Source organism: Oryctolagus cuniculus, chromosome 18 (genome assembly GCF_051225735.1).
Source record: "Oryctolagus cuniculus isolate XC-2025 breed Fujian yellow rabbit chromosome 18, ASM5122573v1, whole genome shotgun sequence".
Classification (NCBI taxonomy): Eukaryota; Metazoa; Chordata; class Mammalia; order Lagomorpha; family Leporidae; genus Oryctolagus; species Oryctolagus cuniculus.
The window spans coordinates 8,573,517-8,595,731 of record NC_142884.1 but is presented as its reverse complement, the minus strand read 5'-3'; the positions used below and the strand labels follow the sequence as shown (position 1 = coordinate 8,595,731).

The 22,215-nt window shown below is 71.8% G+C and overlaps 2 protein-coding genes across 4 annotated transcripts; both read left to right on the top strand.

The window, feature by feature from the left end:
• Positions 1-183: 183 nt before the first annotated feature.
• On the top strand, positions 184-15,990 carry POLD1 (DNA polymerase delta 1, catalytic subunit). Its single transcript, XM_070062997.2, has 28 exons — positions 184-295; positions 4,896-4,972; positions 5,190-5,392; positions 5,497-5,610; positions 6,190-6,336; positions 6,435-6,560; positions 6,641-6,809; positions 6,880-6,961; positions 7,033-7,162; positions 7,282-7,448; positions 7,542-7,646; positions 8,822-8,962; positions 9,036-9,146; positions 9,633-9,824; positions 9,913-10,001; positions 10,092-10,208; positions 10,317-10,430; positions 10,620-10,767; positions 12,575-12,670; positions 12,760-12,897; positions 13,339-13,514; positions 14,167-14,319; positions 14,398-14,500; positions 14,749-14,881; positions 14,975-15,088; positions 15,252-15,304; positions 15,386-15,483; positions 15,829-15,990. The coding sequence occupies exons 3-28, from the start codon at positions 5,191-5,193 to the stop codon at positions 15,932-15,934; spliced, it is 3,324 nt and encodes a 1,107-aa protein (XP_069919098.1). The 5' UTR covers positions 184-295; positions 4,896-4,972; position 5,190; the 3' UTR covers positions 15,935-15,990.
• Positions 15,991-16,668: 678 nt separating this feature from the next.
• On the top strand, positions 16,669-20,234 carry SPIB (Spi-B transcription factor). 3 transcript variants are annotated; one of them, XM_070063006.2, is made up of 6 exons: positions 16,669-16,759; positions 17,439-17,466; positions 18,164-18,236; positions 18,440-18,669; positions 18,936-19,086; positions 19,804-20,234. In XM_070063006.2, exons 1-6 carry the CDS (start codon positions 16,737-16,739, stop codon positions 20,100-20,102), a joined length of 804 nt encoding a protein of 267 aa, XP_069919107.1. In that variant the 5' UTR covers positions 16,669-16,736; the 3' UTR covers positions 20,103-20,234. The 3 variants fall into 3 exon arrangements, with proteins under 3 accessions (XP_069919107.1, XP_069919108.2, XP_089174991.1); XM_089318865.1 differs by lacking the exon at positions 16,669-16,759 and having other exon boundaries at positions 17,413-17,466; XM_070063007.2 differs by lacking the exons at positions 16,669-16,759; positions 18,440-18,669 and having other exon boundaries at positions 17,280-17,466.
• The last annotated feature ends 1,981 nt before the right edge of the window (positions 20,235-22,215 follow it).

The window sequence follows — 22,215 nt, the reverse complement described above, 5'->3', positions numbered from 1 at the left end:
CGGGAGGCGGGACCGAGTGGGATGGGGCGAGGCACGCTGCGCGCGTGCGCAGAAAGCAAGCAGCGGAGCGAGCGGGCCCTCGGGGGCGTGGCTTTGCTCCGCTTACGTCACGACGGGGCGGGAGTTGGAGATCCAGGGAGCGAGGCCGCTTCCCTATCGGAGAGGAGGGGCGTGGCCTCGCCCGCACGTGGGTAGGGGCGTGGCCAGCTCGGCGCGCGCTGTCTCTGGGCTTGCGCGCGCCGGAGTCAGGGGTCACGGCGGCGTAGGCTGTGGCGGGAAACCGTGTTTGAAGGCTGTGAGTACAGGAGACGGGAAATCGGGGGCACTCGGGACGGGGACTCGAGTAGCCGGGAACACGGGCCTGAGGAGAGGGACCCGCGGAGGGCGCGCGGGCGGGGGCGCGCGGTAGAGGGGCTGGGGCCGGAGGTCTCCGCGGACGCACGCGCCGGGCGCGGGGCGGGAGGCCCCCGGGGCTGTGCAGCGCCCCGGGGAGCCTGGGGTCGCCCTCTCCGCTCCCTGAGTGTGTGAGGGGCGTCGCGGGCCGGGCGCCGTGCTAGGAGCGGGAGCCGCGGCGCCGGTTCGCCCTCCCTGGGGCAGCGGCCTTGGAGGGTCGAGGTCGGCTTGGATCCGGGCACAGCGCCTCCCCTGCCACGGCCCCGCGTGTTTGTAGCTGCGGGCTGAAAGGCTAGGGGTGGGGTTCGGGTTTAGGTCGGGGTCCACCCAGGAGCCGTGGGCGGGGGGCCTCTGCAAGGTTGGCTGGCTGCCCTGGGGAGATCGGGGGTGTAGCGGGTGGAGGCATGGCGGGTGGCTTGGGCCTGGCGTGGGGGGCAGCGGACAGGGTGGGCGATGGCAGGTGGGCTCAGCCAGGCCGGCCGTGGGGGTGACCCCTGGCCCCTGGGTTTGCAGAATGGATGGGGGAGGCTGAGAGGGAGGCAGGCTTGGGGGCACCGCGGTGAAGGCAGAGCCTGGATGGGCAGGGGGTGGGCAGAGGGGCTGAGTGGGAGCCCCTGGCCTTGGGTCTGGGATTCCCAGGCGGAGCGAGCGTTTGTCCCGAGGGGAGGAGAAGTTGGGGTGACCCCAGGGGTTGTTGGAACCGCAGTTTGCCGAAGTGGGGGAGGAGCGGGGTGCGCGGAGCGGATTCTGGGGCGATGGGGAGCCGGGCTTTGGAGTTGTCAGCACGCAGCTGGCCTTGGGCCCTGGGACCCTGCCCCTGCCCTGCTGTGTCGTCAGAGTTGTGGGGGGAGCCCAGCGCCCGCAAAGCCCGGTCCTGGGCCCGCGCAGACAGGGGACCCGCGGCCTCTCCCGGCTGCCTCCACTGGGCCCCCACACCTCCTTCCTGCCTCTGCGTCCCACAGATCTGGCAGCCCCCCTCCCCCCGCAGAGCCCCTCGGCTTCCCCTGCCCAACCCCGGGCGGGACTCCCTCCCTGCCTGCTCCCCTGCGGCTGGTGGGAAGCCGGACCCCAGCCTTCTCCTGGCCTGCGCTGGTTCTTGCCCGACACGGTCGGGTAGAAGCACCCTTCACACGGACCCGGTGTGCACGTGTTCGTGGCGGCCAGCAGGGGGACACACAGCGTGGAAACAGTGGGAGCCCTTCACGGGTTGTGGAGCTGTGTCCGTGTAGGGGAGGCCCTGTGTCCAGGCGGGGGGCGGGTGTTCTGGGTGTCTGGGCAGGGGGAGCTGTGTGTCTAGGCGGGGGGGGGGGTGGTCTTGGGTGTCCGTGCAGGTTAAGCCATGTATGTCCAGGCGAGGGGGGGGGGGTCCCAGGTGCCCCTGCAGGGGCAGCCGTGTGTGTCCAGGCGGGGTGGGGGGGTCCCGGGTGTGTGTGCAGGGGCAGCCATGTGTGTCCATGGAGGGGGGTCCCAGGTGTCCGTGCAGGGGGTCCTGTGTGTCTGCAGGGGGAGTGTTGAACATAAAAAGAAAGGAAGCCCAGACGTGCAGCTGGGTGGTTGGACTTGAACACGTGGAGTGGAAGAAGCCGGAGGGGGATGGGTGTGCCCCGTTCCCCGCGGGCCACGCTCCGCCGACCGTAGAGATAGGTCGCAGCTTCTCGGGTTGGTGGTGGGTGGGGGTGGAAGTGCCCTCGCGTTGGTGTGGTCCTGGCTGCACCACCCTGGGGACTTCAGGCCGCGGCCCAGTGCCCTAAGCGGGTGGGTGGGCTGTGTGCTAAGAATTCCACCTCGGTAAAACCGTTGCAGACGCAGCTGCCGTCCCGTGCGACTGGTCTCCCATCAGACGTCCACGGAGCCTGCCCCACTGCCGCTGTGCGCGGTTTGAACCCACGGAGGGGGCGACGTGCCCCTGCCAGGGTGCCGGGCTCCGGCTTCCTGCTCTCGGGGACCCCGGGAGGCAGCGTGCTGGGGAGGTCCCACGGGGGGCACCGGGATCGAATCCTGCGGGCGTCTGGGGAGCGACCAGCCGGCGGGGAGCCTCTCTGTGAAATAAAAATAAAGCCCCACAGAGGACTCCCACAGCGCGCGGGAGCAGCCGCGTTCCCTTTGCCGGGCTCTGCCCGAGGCCGGCGTGGTGCGCGCATGCGCGTTTGCTCTCTTCCCCAGTTTGGCTGCGGGGTGGGTGTGGCGGCTCAGCAGGGTAAGCCCCCCTGGGACGCCTGCACCCCGCGGCAGAGAGCCGGGGGTCGAGCCCGCCTCTGACCAGCTGCAGCAGCCCGCGGCTCACGTGCTTGGGCCCTGCCACCCCCGAGAGAGACCCGGATGGAGCGCGCGCGCGCCCGGCTCCCCCAACTCATCCACAGCTTTCCTGTGCAGGCATCTGGGGACTGGGCCAGCAGGTGGAAGATCTCCCCTCCTTTCAAGTAAATTTCGTAGTAGTCGTGGTTCTCCCTTAGACCCCCAGAGGCATCTCGGCCCGAGGCCTGAGGTCCAGCTCAGTCACCTCCGCCAGGCCAGGCGGCCGCCCGGGGTCCCCAGCTGTGGTGTCCAGTCCCACGCGGGGTTCCCGCCCCAGGCCCGGGTGCCAGCTGCGCGCTGGGCTTGCCTGAGCCGCTGGCGCCCGGGGAGCGCCTCCCTCGGGGCTTCTCCCGCCAGGGTGCGCTTGGAGCGCGCCCCCGTGCGCCGGGCTCGGCCTGCAGAACAGCTGCCCTGGCCGCCCTCCTGGTTCCCGGGTCCAGCCGTGGGCCTCCACGGGCCGCGCTGGCTGGTTAAGTCCCAGAGAAGGACAGTTAGGTGGTTTCCAGCCTTTGCGACTTCCAGCCTCCGGAAGTGGCCTCAGCAAAGCAGGTTTTCACAGGTGAGGGCGGCAGCAGGCCTGCGTGCGGAGCCGCGGCCTCTGCGCCCAGGGTTTTGGGCTTTATTTTTGGAGAGAGATCGTCCATCTGCTGCTTCACTCAAATGTCCACAGTGGCCAGGGCCGGGCCAGACTGAAGCCAGGAGCCTGGAGCTGCATCCGGGCCTCCCACGTGGGTGGCCAGATCCGACCACTTGGGCCATCTGCTGCTGCCTTCCCCGGCTGTTTTAGCGGGGAGTTGGAGCAGCCGGGACTCGAACCAGCGTTCCATGGGATGCTGGCGCCCCAGGCATCGGTTTCATCCTCTGCGCCGCTGCAGCGCCGCCCCGTGAGCTCTGAGCTACACTTCCGGCACGCAGAAAGCTCCCTGGGACCCCGCCTCGGTCAGCCTCACCGGGCAGCGGCCGCGCTGTGCAGTGGGCCGGGCCCCTCGTGCCTGGCGCCTGCCGCACCTGCTCCTGCCGCACCTGCTCCGCAGCGCCGGGGTCCCTGCTGTGCCACCCGCAGGCACTGCAGGAGCCCGTCCCCGCCCCCGTAACCATGCAGAGGTTGCCAAGGGGCCCGGGTCACCCACCTCCCTCAGCCGACGGCGCCCTCCCCACTGCGCAGGCGCACGCGCTCTGCGGGACTCGGGCCGGGGTCCCCCGCACAGCCATGGCGGGGGCGCAGCTCCACCTGAGCTGCCGCAGGAGCGTCCGCAGGTGTCTCCGTGGGCCCGTGACAACCCGCATGCTCACGGATAGCAGTTTCTGTCCTGTTTGCCGTGCGGGCTCTGCGGGGGGTGGAGTGGGAGAGGGCATTTGGGGAACAAACAGAGAGTTGGGGAAATATTTTATTCCTTTTTTACCCCCTTTAAAATGTATTTTATCTGAAAGGCAGGGCGACAGGGGAGAGAGAAGGAGTCTTCCATCTGGGTCACTCCTCAGATGTCTGCGACAGCTGGGGCTGGGCCAGCCAAAGTCAGGAGCCAGACCCCACCCGGGTCTCCCACGTGGGGCGCGGGCCGCCACTCGACCACCATCCGAAGACTTACTTGTTTGAAAAGCGGAATGAGACGGAGGGAGGGAGAGAGGGAAGATCTCTCATCCACTGGCTCACTCCCTGAATGGCCGCCGCGGCGGGGGCTGGGCCAGGCCGGGGCCAGGATGCTGGAGCTCCGTGGGGGTCTCCCGTGCGGGTGGCGGGCGTCCTTCATTCCTGAGCCCGAGGTGGCCAGGCGGGTTCTGGCCGCTGCGCCGAGCTCCCTGAGAGGGGAGCTCGTCCTTCGCGGCGGCACGCCAGGGTCAGGGCGCAGCAGGAGAAGCCGTCTTCGGTCAGCTCCCTGCTAATGCAGGGAAGGCGGCAGAGGACGGCCCTGCGCTCGGGCCCTGCACCCACGCGGGAGAGCCCCACGGAGTTCCAGGCTCTGGCTTCCACCGGGCCGCGCAAGATCTCTCTTCCCCCTTCCCACGCCCTCCGCCCATCCCTCCCTCTCCGTGTCGCTCCGCCTGTCAGTAATGAAATACGGCAGAAAGGGGCAGCGCAGGCCCCGCCAGGGACGCGTCCGCAGGGAGCGCCGAGCGGTGGGCGGGCAGCCGGGTGAGCGGTGGCGGACGGGGCAGGTGTGCGTCTGGAATGAGTACGAAACGGAGAGGGCTTGCTTTCTTGACAGCCGGGGCCTCTGCGGTGCTCAGGCGAGGAGGTGACGTCCCAGTCGCTGGCCAAGTGGAGGCGTGGGTGGGTGTTGAGGTGAGCAGGTGAGGGTGCCGGGGGCTGAGGGAGGGGGCTTGGCTGTGCGTGGAGCAGGGGCTGAGGGCTCTTAAAGGGATAAACAGACGGCGAAATATGTGGAGGCTTGAGCGGGACATGTCGGCGGACGATGCAGCCTCCCATCAGCCCCCGGTCACGGCAGGTGCACGGAGGAGGGGCGCTCCTGGTCAGAGCCCACGTGCAGCCCCCCTTGCAGGATGGACGGCAGGCGGCAGCCGGGCCTGGGGTCCGGGGTGCCCCCGAAGCGGGCCCGCAAGGGCCCCTGGGATGAGGACGAGTCGCAGCAGGCGTCCCAGGAGGAGGAGCTGGCGATGGACGAGGAGGAGGAGCTGGAGCTGGAGTGCCGGCTGCAGGAGCAGGAGGAGGAGCTGCGCGCCGCCCTGGAGGGGCCGGGAGACGGTGAGGCCGGGCGCCCTCGGCCCCCGCCCCCCCCAGTCACCGCCCTCCCACTCGGGGCGGGGGAGCGTGGAGCGCCAGCCCACGAGCCCTCCCCCACCCCGCAGGGCAGTTCTCGCCAGCCGCCCTGGATCCCCGCTGGCTGCGGCCCTCGCCGTCCCCGCTGGACCCCCAGACGGAGGCCCTCGTCTTCCAGCAGCTGGAGATCGACCACTACGTGGGTGAGGGGCAGGGCGCGCCCGGCGCCAGGTGCTGGGCCGGGAGGGCCGGGCCTGGGGCTCCGATGACAGCCGAGGGTTCAGCGTGGGCCGGAGGACAGAGCGTGGGGCTGGCGGGCTGTGAGGGAGTGGCTCTGAGCCGGGCGTGGCCCCGCCTCCCTCGGGCAGTGCTCCCTGAGCAGGGCTGAGTGGACGTGCACGCTGGAGCCCGTGTTTGGTTCCTGAAAGACTTACTGATTTATCTGAGAGAGAGAGAGAGCTCGCCATCCACTGGTTCACTCCCCAGATGGCCACAACAGCCAGGGCAGGGCCAGGCACGAGCCAGGAGCCTCATCCGGGCCTCCATGCGGGTGCAGGGCCCAAACACTTGGGCCCTCCTGCACTGCTTTCCCAGGCTGTTAGCGGGGAGCTGGACCGGAGGCGGAGCAGCCGGGACCCCACCAGCGCCCGCGGGATGCCGTGTCCCAGGCAGCGGCTTACAGCGCTCCGCCGCGCCCGGAGTCGGGGCTTTGCCGGGGCGGGGGTGGGGTCTAGGGAGGCCGCCTTCACAGAGCCTGCCCTCTCCTGTGACCCGCACCCCAGGCCCAGCGCGGCCCCTGCCTTGGGGGCCCCCTGCAGCCAGCAGCTCCGTGCCCGTGCTCCGGGCCTTCGGCGTCACGGACGAGGGCGTCTCGGTCTGCTGCCACATCCACGGCTTCAGCCCCTACTTCTACGTCCCCGCGCCCTCCGGTGAGTGCCCCCGCCCCTGCCGGGAGGCCCCGCCCCGCCGGGAGGTCCCGCCCCGCCGGGAGGCCCCGCCCCGCGGCCCTGACCGGCTCTCTCGCCAGGCTTCGGCCCCGAGCACCTGGGCGACTTCCAGCGTGAGCTGAACGCGGCCATCAGCCGGGACCAGCGCGGCGGGAAGGAGCTGGCCGGGCCGGCCGTGCTGGCCGTGGAGCTGTGTTCCCGCGAGAGTGAGTGGCGCCGCCGGGCCGGGCCAGGCGAGGCGGGGCAGGGCGGGCGTCCGGCCGGTCCCAGCGTCCTCTGTCCGCAGGCATGTTCGGGTACCACGGGCACGGCCCCTCCCCGTTCCTGCGCGTCAGCCTGGCGCTGCCCCGCCTCGTGGCGCCCGCCCGGCGCCTGCTGGAGCAGGGCATCAGGGTGGCAGGCCTGGGCACCCCCAGCTTCGCGCCCTACGAGGCCAACGTGGACTTCGAGATCCGGTACGGCCCTGCCTCCGCCCGGCCCCGCCCCCCGCCCCGCCCCCCGCCCGCTGACCCTCAGCGCTTCCAGGTTCATGGTGGACACTGACATCGTTGGCTGCAACTGGCTGGAGCTCCCGGCCGGGAAATACGTCCTCAGGCCGGAGGGGAAGGTGCGGGGCTCCCCGGGGGCGGGGGCAGGGGCAGGGGCGGGGACCTCCGCCGCTGACCCCGCCCCCCGCAGGTCACGCTGTGTCAGCTGGAGGCCGACGTGCTGTGGTCGGATGTGGTCAGTCACCCGCCCGAGGGGCAGTGGCAGCGCATCGCACCCCTGCGCGTGCTCAGCTTCGACATCGAGTGTGCTGGCCGCAAAGGTCAGTCCCGGGCCGGCAGCTAAGGGTGGAGAGGGGCTGAGCGGGGCGGGCGGCGGCGAGGCCGGGGCTGGAGAGAGGCAGCGGCCAGAGCCCGCTTCCTGTGTGCCCCCGCCTCCCAGGCATCTTCCCGGAGCCCGAGCGGGACCCCGTGATCCAGATCTGCTCGCTGGGCCTGCGCTGGGGCGAGCCGGAGCCCTTCCTGCGCCTGGCGCTCACCTTGCGGCCCTGTGCCCCCATCCTGGGCGCCCAGGTGCAGAGCTACGAGCGGGAAGAGGAGCTGCTGCAGGTGCCTCTCCCCGCCCCTCCCAGCACCCCTGCGCGGGACCGGGGTGCGGGCCATTCCAGGGTGTTCCCCAGGTGACCCCGCGCCCCCGCGCAGGCCTGGTCCACGTTCGTGCGCACCTTGGACCCCGACGTGATCACCGGCTACAACATCCAGAACTTCGACCTCCCGTACCTCATCTCCCGCGCCCAGACCCTCAAGGTGAGGGCGGGGAGGGGCGGCGGCTTCCCCGGCTGTGTCCTCGTCCTGGCCGGGGCCCTGCCCTGCCGAGTCCAGAGGTCCCTGCAGCTGGTCAGAGGCGAGGAGTGTCGCTGAGGGACGGTGCCGGGTCCTCGGTCCCTTCCCCCTGCCCGGGTCCCTGTCCAGTCCCCTACGGCGGCCACCTTGAGCCAGGCTTGCCCTGATGACCTGGGCTCGCCCGCAGGGACGCATCCCGGACAGGTCGCCCTTGGGAGGAGCCGGGGGTCAGACCCTCAGTGTCCTGGGGGGCGCCAGTGAGCCTGTGCTGCTGTCTGGCCGCTGGGTCATGAAGAAGAGACCCCGGGGCCCCCAAGCTCCAGGGAGACCACACCTGCCAGCCGGGCCACTGCGCCTGCCACCCGGTGCCACTCACCTGGGGCCTCCCAGGCCCGGCCCTGCCCCCGGCCCGTCTCCTCCACGCTGGGCCCTCTACCCCGCTCTGCAGGGGTCTCCTGCTCCTCACCCTGCAGCCTGTCAGGCCCCAGCCCCTCCTGACCCCAGCCCTTCTGTGACCCCAGCCCCCTCCCTGACCCCAGCCCCTGCCTGACCCCAGCCCCCACCCTGACCCCAGCCCCCTCCCTGACCCCAGCCCCCTGCCTGACCCCAGCCCCCTCCCTGACCCCAGCCCCTCCCTGACCCCAGCCCCCTCCCTGACCCCAGCCCCTGCCTGACCCCAGCCCCCTGCCTGACCCCAGCCCCCTCCCTGACCCCAGCCCCTCCCTGACCCCCGGCCCCTCCCTGACCCCGGCCCCCTCCCTGACCCCAGCCCCCTCCCTGACCCCAGCCTCTCCCTGACCCCAGCCCCCTCCCTGACCCCAGCCTCTCCCTGACCCCAGCCCCTCCTGACCCCAGCCCCTCCGTGACCCCAGCCCTTCTGTGACCCCAGCCCCCTCCCTGACCCCAGCCCCTCCTGACCCCAGCCCCTCCCTGACCCCAGCCTCCTCCCTGACCCCAGCCCCTCCCTGACCCTGGCCCCCTGCCTGACCCCAGCCCCCTCCCTGACCCCGGCCCCTGCCTGATCCCGGCCCCTGCCTGACCCCGGCCCCTCCCTGACCCCGGCCCCTGCCTGACCCCGGCCCCAAGGCAGCCGCAGGGTCCCCGTGTGCTCACCTGGGGACTTGCGCCTCCGCCCCCAGGTGCCGTCTTTCCCGTTCCTGGGCCGAGTGGCCAACCTCCGCTCCAGCATCCGGGACTCCTCGTTCCAGTCGAAGCAGACCGGCCGGCGGGACAGCAAGGTGGTCAGCATCGTGGGCCGCGTGCAGATGGACATGCTGCAGGTAGGCGGGGGCCGGCGCCCAGCCCCGGGAGGCCGCGCCCGGGCCCGCACCCAGCGCCGCCCGCCCCCCCCAGGTGCTGCTGCGGGAGCACAAGCTGCGCTCCTACACGCTCAACGCCGTGAGCTTCCACTTCCTGGGCGAGCAGAAGGAGGACGTGCAGCACAGCATCATCACGGACCTGCAGGTGCCCGCGCCCTCCGACCCCTGACCCCGCCCCCGCCCCCGCCCCGGGCCACCCCGGCCTGGAGCCCCCGCGACCCTGCCCCGCCCCCGTCCACCCCGGCCTGGAGCCCCCCCGCGGCCCCGCCCCGCCCCCGTCCACCCCGGCCTGCCCGACCCCGCCTGGAGCCCCACCCCCCCCGCGACCCTGCCCCGCCCCCGTCCACCCCGGCCTGGAGCCCCCGCGGCCCCGCCCCCAGCCACCCCAGCCTGGAGCCCCCCCGCGGCCCCGCCCCCGCGGCCCCGCCCCCGTCCACCCCGGCCTGGAGCCCCCGCGGCCCCGCCCCCAGCCACCCCAGCCTGGAGCCCCCCCGCGGCCCCGCCCCCGCGGCCCCGCCCCCGTCCACCCCGGCCTGGAGCCCCCGCGGCCCCGCCCTGACCCCGGCCCCGCCCCCGGCCACCCCGGCCTGGAGCCCCCGCGGCCCCGCCCGACCCCCCGGCCGTCCCGCAGAACGGGAACGAGCAGACGCGCCGCCGGCTGGCCGTGTACTGCCTCAAGGACGCGCTGCTGCCGCTGCGGCTGCTGGAGCGCCTCATGGTGCTGGTGAACGCCGTGGAGATGGCGCGCGTCACGGGCGTGCCGCTCAGCTACCTGCTCAGCCGCGGCCAGCAGGTCAAGGTCGTGTCCCAGCTGCTGCGGCAGGTCAGTGGCCCGGCGCGGGCGGAGCCCCGGCCCCCAGGGCCTGCCCACCCCGGCCCAGCCCCGGCCTGCTCACCGCGGCCCTCCTCAGGCCATGCGTGAGGGGCTGTTGATGCCCGTGGTGAAGACGGAGGGCGGCGAGGACTACACGGGGGCCACCGTCATCGAGCCCCTCAAAGGGTGAGGCCCGGGGCGGGGCGGGGGCGGGCGGGGGCGGGGGCGGGGCGGGCGGGCGGGCGCTCCCGGCCCTGACCCCCGGCTCCTCCCCAGGTACTACGACGTCCCCATCGCCACCCTGGACTTCTCCTCGCTGTACCCGTCCATCATGATGGCCCACAACCTGTGCTACACCACGCTGCTGCGGCCCGGGGCCGCCCAGAAGCTGGGGTAGGCCCTCCTTCCCACGGGCCCCGGAAGTGCAGGGGCGGCCCGGGGGGCTGCGGTGCTCACGCCTGAGACTCGGGGCTGAGAGGGGCCGCACCCCTGCCCCCGCAGCCTGAGCGCCGACCAGTTCATCAGGACGCCCACGGGGGACGAGTTCGTGAAGACGTCCGTGCGGAAGGGGCTGCTGCCCCAGATCCTGGAGAACCTGCTCAGCGCCCGCAAGAGGTGGGCTCCCGGCACCGGCCCGGCTCGTGCCGCGGACTCGGGGGCGGGGCTTCCCGGCGGGGCCGCCCCCTCGTGGCCGGGTGTGCATTCCCACAGGGCACCCCCAGCCGCTCCCGCGGCCCCACGCGGGCCCCGCGCTGTGCCCGCAGCGTCCCCAGACCTCAGCAGCCTTTCCCCGCCCCCTCTCAGGGCCAAGGCCGAGCTGGCTCGGGAGACCGACCCCCTGCGGCGGCAAGTGCTGGACGGGCGGCAGCTGGCGCTGAAGGTGAGCGCCAACTCTGTGTATGGCTTCACCGGCGCCCAGGTGGGCAGGCTGCCGTGCCTGGAGATCTCGCAGGTGAGCTCTGCCCCAACCCGGGGCGGGGCGGGGGGGGGGGGCATGTGCATCACGGGGAGTCGATCGCCTGCCCCCTGGGTCCCGGAGTGGGGCGGAGGGTGGGAGGCAGCTGCGGGGCCCTGGGGACGAGGGAGGGATGGCAGGGATGGAGGGAAGCGTGCTCAGGGTGCAGCGGGCGGTGTGGACTCCACAGTGGACGACGTGGGGTCCAGGGCAGCGCCCGGGAAGGGAGCGGTTCTGCTGCTTGGCTGCGCTCACGGGAGGTCCCCTGGCCACTCATGCCCAGCCCCCCTCCCTGCCGGCGGGGAGCCCTTGGCCGTCGTGGGAGTGGGCGCTGGGGACGGTGAGGGCCCTGTGAAGGCGCTCAGCCGTGGTTGGCCGAGGCGGCTCTGAGGATGAGCCCACGGTCCGCGGCGACTGTGCTGCGTAGACAGAAAGATCCCCAATGAGGCCGCGGGCCTGGCCGTGGCGGGCGCGGAGGGCAGGACCTGGGACCCAGCAGCCTCTGCGGCTGTCCCCACCGGGGTCACGGGGACAGCGCTCGCTCTCCCTGCACCGGCGAGGCTGCCCTTGGCCTGCTGCCAGCCAGGGCGTCCAGGGTTCTCCCCGGGGCTGGGCAGGCAGGCACGGAGCGCCCACTGGCGCAGAGGTCACGCTGACGCTGCGTGGCCCGCGGCCCCCACCTCAGGGGAACAGATGCTCTTATCAGGCAAGGAGTGCCGAGGGCTTCGGGTCCCCTCCGCGGAGCCAGGCAGGAGCAGGCCCTGCTGTGGGCGGGGAGACTCCCTTCCCGTGCCGCACGCCCAGCTCACGCCCGGCCTTGGCCTCGCCCCGGGGAGAGGCCACAGGTCTGGGTGCCAGGCCCCGGCCCTGAGCAGAGGAGGCCGGCGGGCGCAGCTTCGCCTTTCCCCGGGCTGCGTCCCCGACCCTGCCGGGGCCTCGTCCCCCTGCGCGTCTGTGTCCTGGCCTCTCCTTCCTCGTCGGACCCTGGGAGCTCTGCAGAAGGGATGAGCAGGCAGGATACGCGACAGCAGACGGGACGGAGCGGGCTCGAGCCCAGGGCCATCGGCGTCGCCCTAAGTGAATGGACGACGAGCCGTGGGGAGAGGCAGGGCCGCGTGCCCACAGACCCAGAGGGCTCCACTGTGACACACGGCCCTGGGGAGGCACGACTTCCTGTTTGTGTCTTTAGATTTATTTATTTTAAAGTCAAAGTTAGAGAGACAGAGGGAGGTCTTCCATCCGCTGGTTCACTCCCCAAATGCCCGCAAACAGCCAGGGCTGGCCAAGCTGGAGCCAGGAACCAGGAGCTTCCTCCGGGCCTCCCACGCGGGTGCAGGGGCCCAAGCACGTGGGTCATCCTCCGCTGCTTTCCCAGGGGCGTTAGCAGGGAGCTGGACTGGACATGGAGCAGCCGGAAGCCCCTGTAGGACGCCAGCGTCTCGGGCTGCGGCTTCCCCGCCACGCTGCAGCGGCAGCCCCGAGGAGCGGGTCCCACCCAAGGGCAGTGGCCGGCTGTGTGGTTTACGGGGCCAGGGATGTCAGTTGCCCTGCACCAGAGAGCCGCCCGGACACCAGTGTGAGGGAAGCTCCGGGCCGGGGCCTCAGGCGCCAGCCTTCCCGCATCCCTCCCAGGCCCTGAGCTCCCGGCTGAGGGACCCGCTTGTTCCAGCAGGGCGTGGAGCCCCATTTTGCAGATAATGGAAACTGAGGCACGGGGGGGACGGAGGAGCTCAGCGCTCACAGCTGGGCAGCGGCGTGGCCCTCCCCCGCCCACGTCCACTCTGCCTCACTCCCCACCCCACAGAGCGTCACGGGGTTCGGGCGGCAGATGATAGAGAGGACCAAGCAGCTGGTGGAGTCGCAGTACACCGTGGAGAACGGCTACCACAGCAATGCCAAGGTGCAGGCCGCCCCGGCCCCGGCCCCGACCCCGACCTCCTGTGGTGGCCCCAGGCCGCCTCCATCTCACCCGCCCCCCCCCCCCCCCAGGTGGTGTATGGCGACACCGACTCTGTCATGTGCCGGTTCGGCGTCTCCACCGTGGCCGAGGCCATGGCCCTGGGCCGGGAGGCCGCGGACTGGGTGTCAGGTCACTTCCCACCGCCCATCCGGCTGGAGTTCGAGAAGGTGGGTGGGGAGCCCCACCCTCGGGGCTCAGGGTGGAGACCAGGGCTGTGTTCCCGGGGTGCCTGCAGATGGCCCCCCAGCAGACCCTGAGGGTACTCGGGGCCCCCCCTGGGCAGCCCTGCTCCACATCCGGAGCCTCGGTCATGCAGGACAGCACCTGTCACGGGGTCCCTGCTCTGGGATGCCCTCCATGGTGGGGACCTGGGGCCTGGCTCCTCCACTGGCTCCCACACACGCCGTGGGGCCCCAGCCTCTGTTCTCTGAATGGACACCACGCTGTCTGCCCGTCTCTGCCTGGGTTTGCCAGTCTCTGCAGTGGAGCTGCGGTTTCTGGCTGGGAGGGTCCCACCCCGGGAGGGTCCCCACCCCCTTAGCCTCTGGGGGCGTCTCAGCACCGGGCCGGCCTCCACGGGCTCAGGGCGCGGCCGCGGGTCCCTCCAGGTCTACTTCCCCTACCTGCTCATCAGCAAGAAGCGCTACGCAGGCCTGCTCTTCTCCTCCTGCCCGGACACCCACGACCGCATGGACTGCAAGGGCCTGGAGGCTGTGCGCAGGGACAACTGCCCCCTCGTGGCCAACCTCGTTACCGCCTCACTGCGCCGGCTGCTCATTGACCGGTGTGTGGGACCCTCTGCCCAGACCTGGGCCCAGACCCCCACCACGCAGAGGGCAGGCCAGACCCGGCCCTCCTCCCTCAGCCCCAGGGGTCCAGGCCCAGCCCTCCTCCCTCAAACCCAGGGTCCAGCCCTTCCTCCCTCAGGCCCTGGGGTCCAGCCCCAGCCCTCTTCCCTCAGACCCAGGGGTCCAGCCCCAGCCCTCCTCCCTCAGACCCAGGGGTCCAGCCCCAGCCCTCCTCCCTCAGATCCAGGGGTCCAGCCCCAGCCCCTCCTCCCTCAGGCCCTGGGGTCCAGCCCCAGCCCTCCTACCTCAGCCCCAGGGGTCCAGCCCCAGCCCTCCTCCCTCAGACCAAGGGGTCCAGCCCCAGCCCTCCTACCTCAGCCCCAGGGGTCCAGCCCCAGCCCTCCTCCCTCAGGCCAGCAGGCCAGACCCAGCCGGCTCCCCTGGGGACACAGGTGTCCGGGCCCGCTCTTCCTGGGTAGTGAGACAATGGAAAGAGGCAGGCCGGGCGGACAGCTGTGGGTTCGGGCCCCGCCCCCGTCACTTGGAGCCTGTGGCTGGGCAGCCCCTCCCCCTGTGACCCTCAGCCCACAGAGCCCATCCCGGTCCCCTGCCCCCAGCGACACCTGCCTGTGTGCCCAACCCCCGCAGGGACCCCGAGGGCGCGGTGGCCCACGCCAAGGACGTCATCTCCGACCTGCTGTGCAACCGCATCGACATCTCCCAGCTGGTCATCACCAAGGAGCTGACCCGCGCCGCGGCCGACTACGCCGGCAAGCAGGCCCACGTGGAGCTGGCCGAGAGGTCTGCGCGGGCCGGCCGGGGGCGCCCTGCCCCGCGCCACCTGCGCTCACCCCCCCCCCCCGCCCGGTCTCCCCGCAGGATGAGGAAGCGGGACCCCGGGAGCGCGCCCAGCCTGGGCGACCGCGTCCCCTACGTGATCATCGGCGCCGCCAAGGGCGTGGCCGCCTACATGAAGTCCGAGGTCAGGCCCACCTGGCCGCCGGCGCCCGCCCTGCGGCTCTCACTTCTGCTTTCCACGATGGGCGGGGCGGGAGGGTGGGGCCGGCCCAGGGCCCAGGACAGCTAAGCCGCTGCTCCCCGCCCCTCGCCAGAGCGTCCTCTGGCCTCCCTGTGACCCCCGACCCCATGGCTGTCGGTAGCCTGCCCTTGGCTGCCCCCACGGCCCCCAGCGGAGGCCGCCCGGCGCGCTGAGCCCGGCCCTGCCCGCAGGACCCGCTGTTCGTGCTGGAGCACAGCCTGCCCATCGACACGCAGTACTACCTGGAGCAGCAGCTCGCCAAACCGCTGCTGCGCATCTTCGAGCCCATCCTGGGCGAGGGCCGCGCCGAGGCCGTGCTGCTGCGTACGCGGGCCGTGCCGGGCGGGCGGGCGGGCGGGGGTAGGCGGGCGGGGTGCGTGCGCGCGCGCAGGGCCCACCGCCGCCTCCCTCCTGCAGGGGGCGACCACACGCGCTGCAAGACGGTGCTCACGGGCAAGGTGGGCGGCCTGCTGGCCTTCGCCAAGCGCCGCAGCTGCTGCATCGGCTGCCGCACGGTGCTGAGCCACGAGGGTGAGCCCGGACCCCGGCCCGCGCCCCCCGCCGGGAGTTCCCCAGGGGAGTTTTCCCCACACACTCGCGCCCTTGTTCTCCGCCTGCGGGGACTTTCGGGAGCTGGGATGGGCCGCGGGTGGGGAAGGGCTGGCCTGGCTGGGCTCTGACCCCTCCCTCGCAGGAGCCGTGTGCGAGTTCTGCCTGCCCCGGGAGTCGGAGCTGTATCAGAAGGAGGTGAGGGTTCCCGCGGCCGGCCGGCCGGGCGGGGCGGGGTGGGGGCGGGGGCGGGCGGCGCTCAGCCCCGGCTGTCCCCAGGTGTCCCACCTGAGCGCCCTGGAGGAGCGCTTCTCGCGCCTCTGGACCCAGTGCCAGCGCTGTCAGGGCAGCCTGCACGAGGACGTCATCTGCACCAGGTGCCGCCGCTCGGGCCGGGGAGGGGGCCGGGGCCGGCGCACCCCCTCCTGGGAAGTGGCTCCCCCACCCCAGCAATGCACGCACGCACACACCACACACGCACTCTTGTCCTGGCCCCCTCCCGCAGGGCGGGGCCGGGCTTTCCCCAGGGAACGGGTGGGCGGGGCCGGTTCCCACGCCAGGTGACAGGTGATATACGACAGCTCTGGTCTGCGCCTGGCCTGGCCCCCGCTGTTATCGGCTCCCCCCAGCCCGCTGAGTAAACAGCCCGCCGCATGGGGGGGCCGAAGTCCTGGGAACGGCCGCCCCGCCCGGGCGGCGCTGACCCCGGCCTCCCCCCGCAGCCGGGACTGCCCCATCTTCTACATGCGCAAGAAGGTGCGCAAGGACCTGGAGGACCAGGAGCAGCTGCTGCGCCGCTTCGGGCCGCCGGGCCCCGAGGCCTGGTGACCCCCGCGCCCCCCCCCCCCCGCGGGCGGAGGGCTAATAAAGTCTGGGCCTTTGCACCCGTTTCTTGTGGTCTCTGAGGGGGACGCGTTCGGGTTTCGCGAGCCTTGGCCCCGCTGGACGTCGGCGCGAGGCCCTGGCTGCCCCCGCCCCCGCCCCCGGGCCTGCCTCGGCCTCGTCTCGGTCTCAGCGCGAGCCCTCCTCCGCTCCCAGTGCACACGCGCACGCAGCTGTCCCTGCCCAGCCCGCTACCCGCCGGGGACCCCGCCGGTGCTGACCTGCTTGTCCCGGGGCACCCCCTGGCACTAGCGGGGGCCCCCAGGCCACCCCCACGGAAATTTCCTCCCGGGGTCCTGGAGACCAGCTGCAGACCTGGGTTTCCCCCCACCCATGTCCACCTGTGAGACCCCCAGCTGTCCCCGCAGCCCCTCAGGGCCTCACCTGCCCTGCTGCAGAGCCACGCCCACTGCGGAGAGCCCTGCTCCCGCCCCCAGCGCCCCCTCCCCTCACCGCGGGCCTGCGCCCTCGCACCCGCCTGTTGACCTTGGTGACCCCAGCGTCCCCCCAGTCCAGCTCCTCCCTTCATCTGCGCCCCCAGCCATGGGGATCCCCAAATCCAGATGGCCACTGGGCCCGCCCTCTCTGCCACGTGACCGAGGGGTTGTGCAATCCAGCCCCCTCCCCGAGGGGATTTTTGAGGAGGGCCCAGGGCCCTGCACCCCCGCCCCCCCAACCCCGGGGGCTGGGCCAAGGTATATATAGGGGTGGCGGCCACAGCCAGTGCAAGCCCAGCCCAGCCCGCACCATGCTCGCCCTGGAGGCTGCACAGTAAGTGGGGGCCCCCACCCCTCACGACCCCGCACCCACAGGCAGGTGGGCGGGAGGGGAGGGTGCTGGCCTCGCACTCCCCAGCCCTCACTCCTGGGGCACCTGCGTCCCCCGCCAGGGTTGCTGTCTCCTGGCTCCCTGCAGCTGTCACCACGCCTGTGGCTCCTCTGTCTGCTGGGGCCCCTCGGCCTCTGAGGCTCGGTCCCCGTTTCTCCTTCAGCCCCTGCCCCCCAGGCTCTCCATCCCCGGGATCCAGAAACACTTCCTGCTCTGCAGGGAGCGCGCCTGCACCTTCCCCTCATCCCGTCTCCCTGGTTCCCTCCTCTGGCCCCAGGAGGACCCATTTAAGCTGCTGGCTCACTGAGGCCGCGCTTGGCCCGGGGCCTCTCGACACCCCCACTGCTCGCTGGTACCCACACCTCCCCAGGGACTTTCTCCCTCACTTTCCCTGCCCCCGCCCCCCAGCCCCTGTCTATGCAAATCCCGGGGAGGGGGAACATTTGCCTGGCCCCCCGGCCCCCACTTCCTGTCCCAGGGAGGGAGCGGGGGTTGGATGTGGTAGGACTGGGCTCCCACTCGGGGACAGCACACGACTGCACAGCTTGGGTGGTCACAGCCGCCGCCACCTGCCCCTGCCAGCCCCCGGCCTTGACATGCCCCTGTGTCTCTCCCCCACCAGGCTGGACGGACCCCATTTCAGCTGTCTGGTGAGTCGGGGGGCCCCCGGGGTCAGGGAGGGGGCAGGGAAGCCTGGTGGCCACTGCGCGTCCCTTTCTGTCACTGCGGCGTCTGCCCGCCACCGTGCAGTTCTGATGTCCCCTTCCTGCGGCTTTCGTGCACGGACTTATTCCTCCTGTTGACACCCTCGACCCCGCGCCAGCCCGAGAAAGTGCCGGCGCCGGCTGTGGTCGGGAGAAAGCCTCTGCTTGTATTTTTAACGCCTGAGTCAGTGCAGGCGCCGTCCCGGGTGCACCCCCGTGGGCCTGCCCATCCTGCTGCCACCCGTGCGGGCTGACCAGAAGGGGGCCATTCCTGGCCCCAGTCCCTTCCCAGGGACACCCCCACCCCCACTCATTTCAGCTCTGTGCAGCAGCAGGTGCCCAGGGCGCCTTGGGCGGATGCCACCGCGCGGGCATCGTCCTCACTGACGGCTCTGGTGCCGCGTCCGGCTCCTGCCAGGGTGCCCGGGAGCTTGTCCTCCACCCGGCTGTGTCGCAGAAGACCCCTGCCTCCTGCTGCTCCCCACCCCCACCCCCAGCAGGCGGGCAAGGGCGGGGGACCCAGGCACGGCGGGGGCGCCGTGTGCCGGGCTGGCCGCTGTGTGTGTCTCTGTGTCTCTGGGTTCCTTCCTTGTCTGCTGGGAGTCTGGGGGTGGGGATGACACCCTAACCCCCCCCCCCACAGTACCCCGAGGGCGTCTTCTATGACCTGGACAGCTGCAAGCACTCCAGCTGCCCTGACTCGGAGGGGGCTCCTGGTGAGTGACCCTGGCCCAGCCTCCTGCCCTCCTGGGCCTGGGGGGAAGGGTTGGGAAGATGGCAGCCCGGCTCCCAGCCCTCCTCCCCTCCCCTCTCCCCCTCAGCCCCGGCCCGCTCCGCCATGCAAATCCTGGGGTCACCGATTTGCACAGCCCACACAATGGCCCTGTGTGCCAGTCTCTGACTCGGTGCCCCTCCCCAGACTCCCTGTGGGGCTGGACTGAGGCTCCGCCTGTCCCGCCTGCCCCCTACGAGGCCTTCGACCCAGCAGCGGCCACTGCCTTCGGCCATCCCCAGGCTCTCCAGCTCTGCTATGGCCCCTCCAGCTATAGCCCCGCGGGGAGTCTCGACCCCTCCCCCAGCCTGGAGGCCCCCGGGCCCGGCCTCCCCACCGCCGCGGCCGCCTACCCCTCGGAAGACTTTCCCAGCCAGGTGAGGGGCAGGGCCACCCCCACAGTCGGTCCCCACCTCTGTCCCACGGCAACCCGCCCGTTATCCCTGCACCACCACCCGGGCGCCCACCAGGGCACGGCGGCCCCGGGGCTGGACAGGCTGTAACGGAGGCCATGGGGCTGGGTCCAGGCTGCAGATGAAGATGAAGGCCTGGAGGGGAGGGCTGTGGTGGGGCGGGCGGAGAGGAGGAAGTGGAGGGAGAGGCAGGTGGTCCTCTAATGGACAGGCGCCCCGATCTTCCGCAGCCTCTGGCCCCACCAGTATACGCCCCGTACCCCAGCCCCGTGCTGTCAGAGGAGGAGGATTTACTGCTGGACAGCCCCGCCCTGGAGGTCTCGGACAGCGAGGCGGAGGAGGCCCTCATGGCTGGCCCCGAGGGGCGGGGGTCCGAGGCAGGTATGTGAGAGTGGAGACTCCCCGGGCTGTGTGACCGCGAGCAAGTGCCCGTCCCTCTCTGTGCTCTGGCCTCCTGGCTGGGAGGCTGAAGAGGGACAGGCGTGTCCTGCAGGGTGCGGGTTCTGCGAGCCCAAATCCCCACCCTGGGCTGCCCCGCTCCTGCCCCCAGACCCGGGGTCCTCTGTAAAGTGGGCATGGTCCTCGCCACCAGTCTCCTGGGGTCGCGATGAGGACTGAGTGGCCATGAGCTCACGGCGAGCGCCGGGCACAGCAAGTGGCACTAAATGGCCCGAGGAGGCTTGTAAACGCGACAGCTGCGGCTGGGGGGCGCTCCCGGGCCACTCCCAGGCTGCCCGGCGGGGAGGGGCGCAGGGGAGGTGCTCGAGGCCAGTGCCCCTCCCCCAGGGGCCCTTGCTGCTTGTAGGAGCCCAGGGCTGCGGTCTGGGGGCTGAGGCCCCGGGCGCCTGGAGCTGGAGGAGTGGCCAGGCAGAGCCAAGCCCACTCCTGACCTGGCCATTCAGCTGCGTTTGGGGAGCCTGGCGGGCGCTCCGTGGGCCGCCCGTGCGTCGCCGGGTGCGGGTGGCACAGGTCGGGAAGGGTCCCCGGCTGGGGGAGGGGGAGCAGGGGCAGAGTCCCTCCTGCGGCTGGGGCGGGAGCGGGAGCGCGCCTAGGACCGCCCTGACCCTGACCCTGACCCGCCCGCGCGCTCCGCCGCAGGGGCCCGCAAGAAGCTGCGCCTGTACCAGTTCCTGCTGGGGCTGCTGACGCGCGGGGACATGCGCGAGTGCGTGTGGTGGGTGGAGCCCGGCGCCGGCGTCTTCCAGTTCTCGTCCAAGCACAAGGAGCTGCTGGCGCGCCGCTGGGGCCAGCAGAAAGGCAACCGCAAGCGCATGACCTACCAGAAGCTGGCGCGCGCGCTGCGCAACTACGCCAAGACCGGCGAGATCCGCAAGGTCAAGCGCAAGCTCACCTACCAGTTCGACAGCGCGCTGCTGCCCGCGGCCCGCCGCGCCTGAGCCCCGCGCTGGGGAAGGGGCGCTCCCGCGCCAGGGACGCGGGGCCCATAAACCTCTACGCTGTGCGTGTGTTGGGGTGGGGGCGGTGCTTCCAGAACCCCCAAGGACTTGTCTGGGACCCCCCGTGATGTCTGAGACACCCACCCCCACCACCGCCAGGCCTGGGGCCCCTCCCCTCCCCTGGGGATGCGGGGGTCCACGGGTCGCACCGCGAGGGGGCGCTGCGGCGGTGGCGGCGGCCCCTCCTCGGTGCTGAGATCGCCTAGTAATGTCTGGGGCCCTGGGCGCCGTCGATCAGGTCTCCGCTCTCTCTGCTCATCGACGGCTCCTGTCACTCGTGTCCCCCAGGACCCCCTTTGTCATCCTAGCGGACCCCCCCCCCGATTCTCTGGAACCCCTCTGCTGTCCCTTTTTTTCGTGGCTCCTCGAGCCCTCCCCCTCCCCCCGCCCCGGGATCGTTTCGTTCTGTCTGAAGTCACTGGGGGGAGCCCTGGGTGGTTCAGTGGAACTGTGTCCGGGCCCCTCCTGGGGTACCAGGTCACCCCTGGACTCCCCCAGGCACGCGGGAGGCCCCGATGGGGCCCCCAGCCCTCCCTACACCTGACTTCCTACCCGGCTCTTGGGTGCAGCCCTGGGGGTGGGGACCTGGCATTTCCCCGCCGGCAAACTGCAGATTCCCGACAGGGGCCAGCTTTTCAGGGCAGAGAGGCTGGAGCTGGACAGCGCCCCCCCGCCCCCCCGCCCCCGAGCCTGCCCCAGTCCTTGCTGCCCCTTGCAGGGCGGGGGGAGGTCAGAGGTCTGGGTGGGCTGGGGGCTGTCTCCAGGCTTCAGTCTGCCCCTCTGGGAAAGGGGCGGGGAGGGGAGGAGGAAGACTCAAAAGACCCTTCCCCTTGTGAATGGCCAGGAGCAGGGGAGGGAGGCCCCGAGGGACACCGGCGGCCCGAGGCAGGGGTCCAGGGGGGAGACGGGGCAGGGGCCGGAGAGGGGGGTGACACAGCCTCTCCCCGGGGCCGCCGCCTGCAGCGAAGGGACTTCCCTTCCAAGCTCGCACTGCCGCCTCGACGTGAAATCAAATAAAATAAAGCGAGAAATCAAAGTGGACGGGTCTCCTGGGAGCCTCTGCTGTGGACGGAGCCCTGGCTGCGGGGGCGCCAGGCGCGGGCGGGGAGGTCGCCGCAGCCGCCGCCTCTCCAAGCGCTCGGACTGCAGGCACGAGGGGTCCAGCGCCATCGCGGCGTCTCCCGACCCCAATCTCCGGCTCCCCTCTACCTGGCTGGCAATGCACCCGCACGGGGCAGCGCCCCTCCGGCCCCCGCAGCTCCACGGGCACGGCGCGGCAGTCTGCCTGGTAACGCGTGACGTCACGGGGAGGTAGCCACCGGACTGGCCCGGCGCTCCCTGGGGGCGGGCAGATTTCCGGCTCTTAGGGGGTTTTGGAAAAGGAGGAGGGGGGATTTGCACGGGAAGCAGGACGGGGGGAGTCACTTATTCCTCCCCGAACCGGACCCCTCAAAGCTCATCACTTCCTTAGCTCTCCGCCTCAACCCCAAGTCCCCTACACCCAGCTCGCCCCCTCCCCAGGACGTCGGTCCCTCGAAGACCCCGGCCCCCGCCCCCACTCAGAAAGCCGCAGGTTCCCCTGCCGGGAAGGGCGCCAACGTCCGGGCAGCCCTCCAGGGCCTTCCCAGCCTCTCCGTCCGCCCCCGCCTGGGACACCCGCGTCCGGTGCCCGCTGCGCCCGCTCCGGGAACAGTGGCGGGAGCGGGGCGGGCGTGGCCCCAGGAGGGCCGGGGCCCCAGCCTCGGGTCTGCCCATGCCCAGGATTGCGACTCTCGGGTCCCTGAGCCCCGGTGCCCTTTCTGGGGGCACCAGCCCCCCTCCCTCCAGCCTCCTGGTCTGCGCTGGGAAACCGGACCCTCCCTCCCGGCTCTGGTTTCCTGAAAACTCCTGACTTGCAGAAACTTAAGAATGGCTCCCAGGCTGCCTGTCCCCGCCTCCTCCATGCCAGGGTCCTGGCTAGAAGCCCTCACCCACTTTAGACCCCTGCCCTGCCTCTTCCTGCTCCCTCCACCGTGGCGTTCAGCCCCCCTCCCTCAGACCCAGGAGTGCAGCC

Bases quoted from the DNA above. Each gene is read 5' to 3' on its own strand.
- SPIB (XM_089318865.1), top strand. From the start codon at position 17,413: ATGCCCCTGTGTCTCTCCCCCACCAGGCTGGACGGACCCCATTTCAGC. The intron at 18,237-18,439 runs GTGAGTGACCCT...GCCCCTCCCCAG, and splicing joins TGACTCGGAGGGGGCTCCTG to ACTCCCTGTGGGGCTGGACT. The intron at 18,670-18,935 runs GTGAGGGGCAGG...GATCTTCCGCAG, and splicing joins CGGAAGACTTTCCCAGCCAG to CCTCTGGCCCCACCAGTATA.
- POLD1 (XM_070062997.2), top strand. From the start codon at position 5,191: ATGGACGGCAGGCGGCAGCCGGGCCTGGGGTCCGGGGTGCCCCCGAAG. The intron at 10,002-10,091 runs GTGAGGCCCGGG...GCTCCTCCCCAG, and splicing joins GTCATCGAGCCCCTCAAAGG to GTACTACGACGTCCCCATCG. The intron at 10,768-12,574 runs GTGAGCTCTGCC...CCCACCCCACAG, and splicing joins CGTGCCTGGAGATCTCGCAG to AGCGTCACGGGGTTCGGGCG.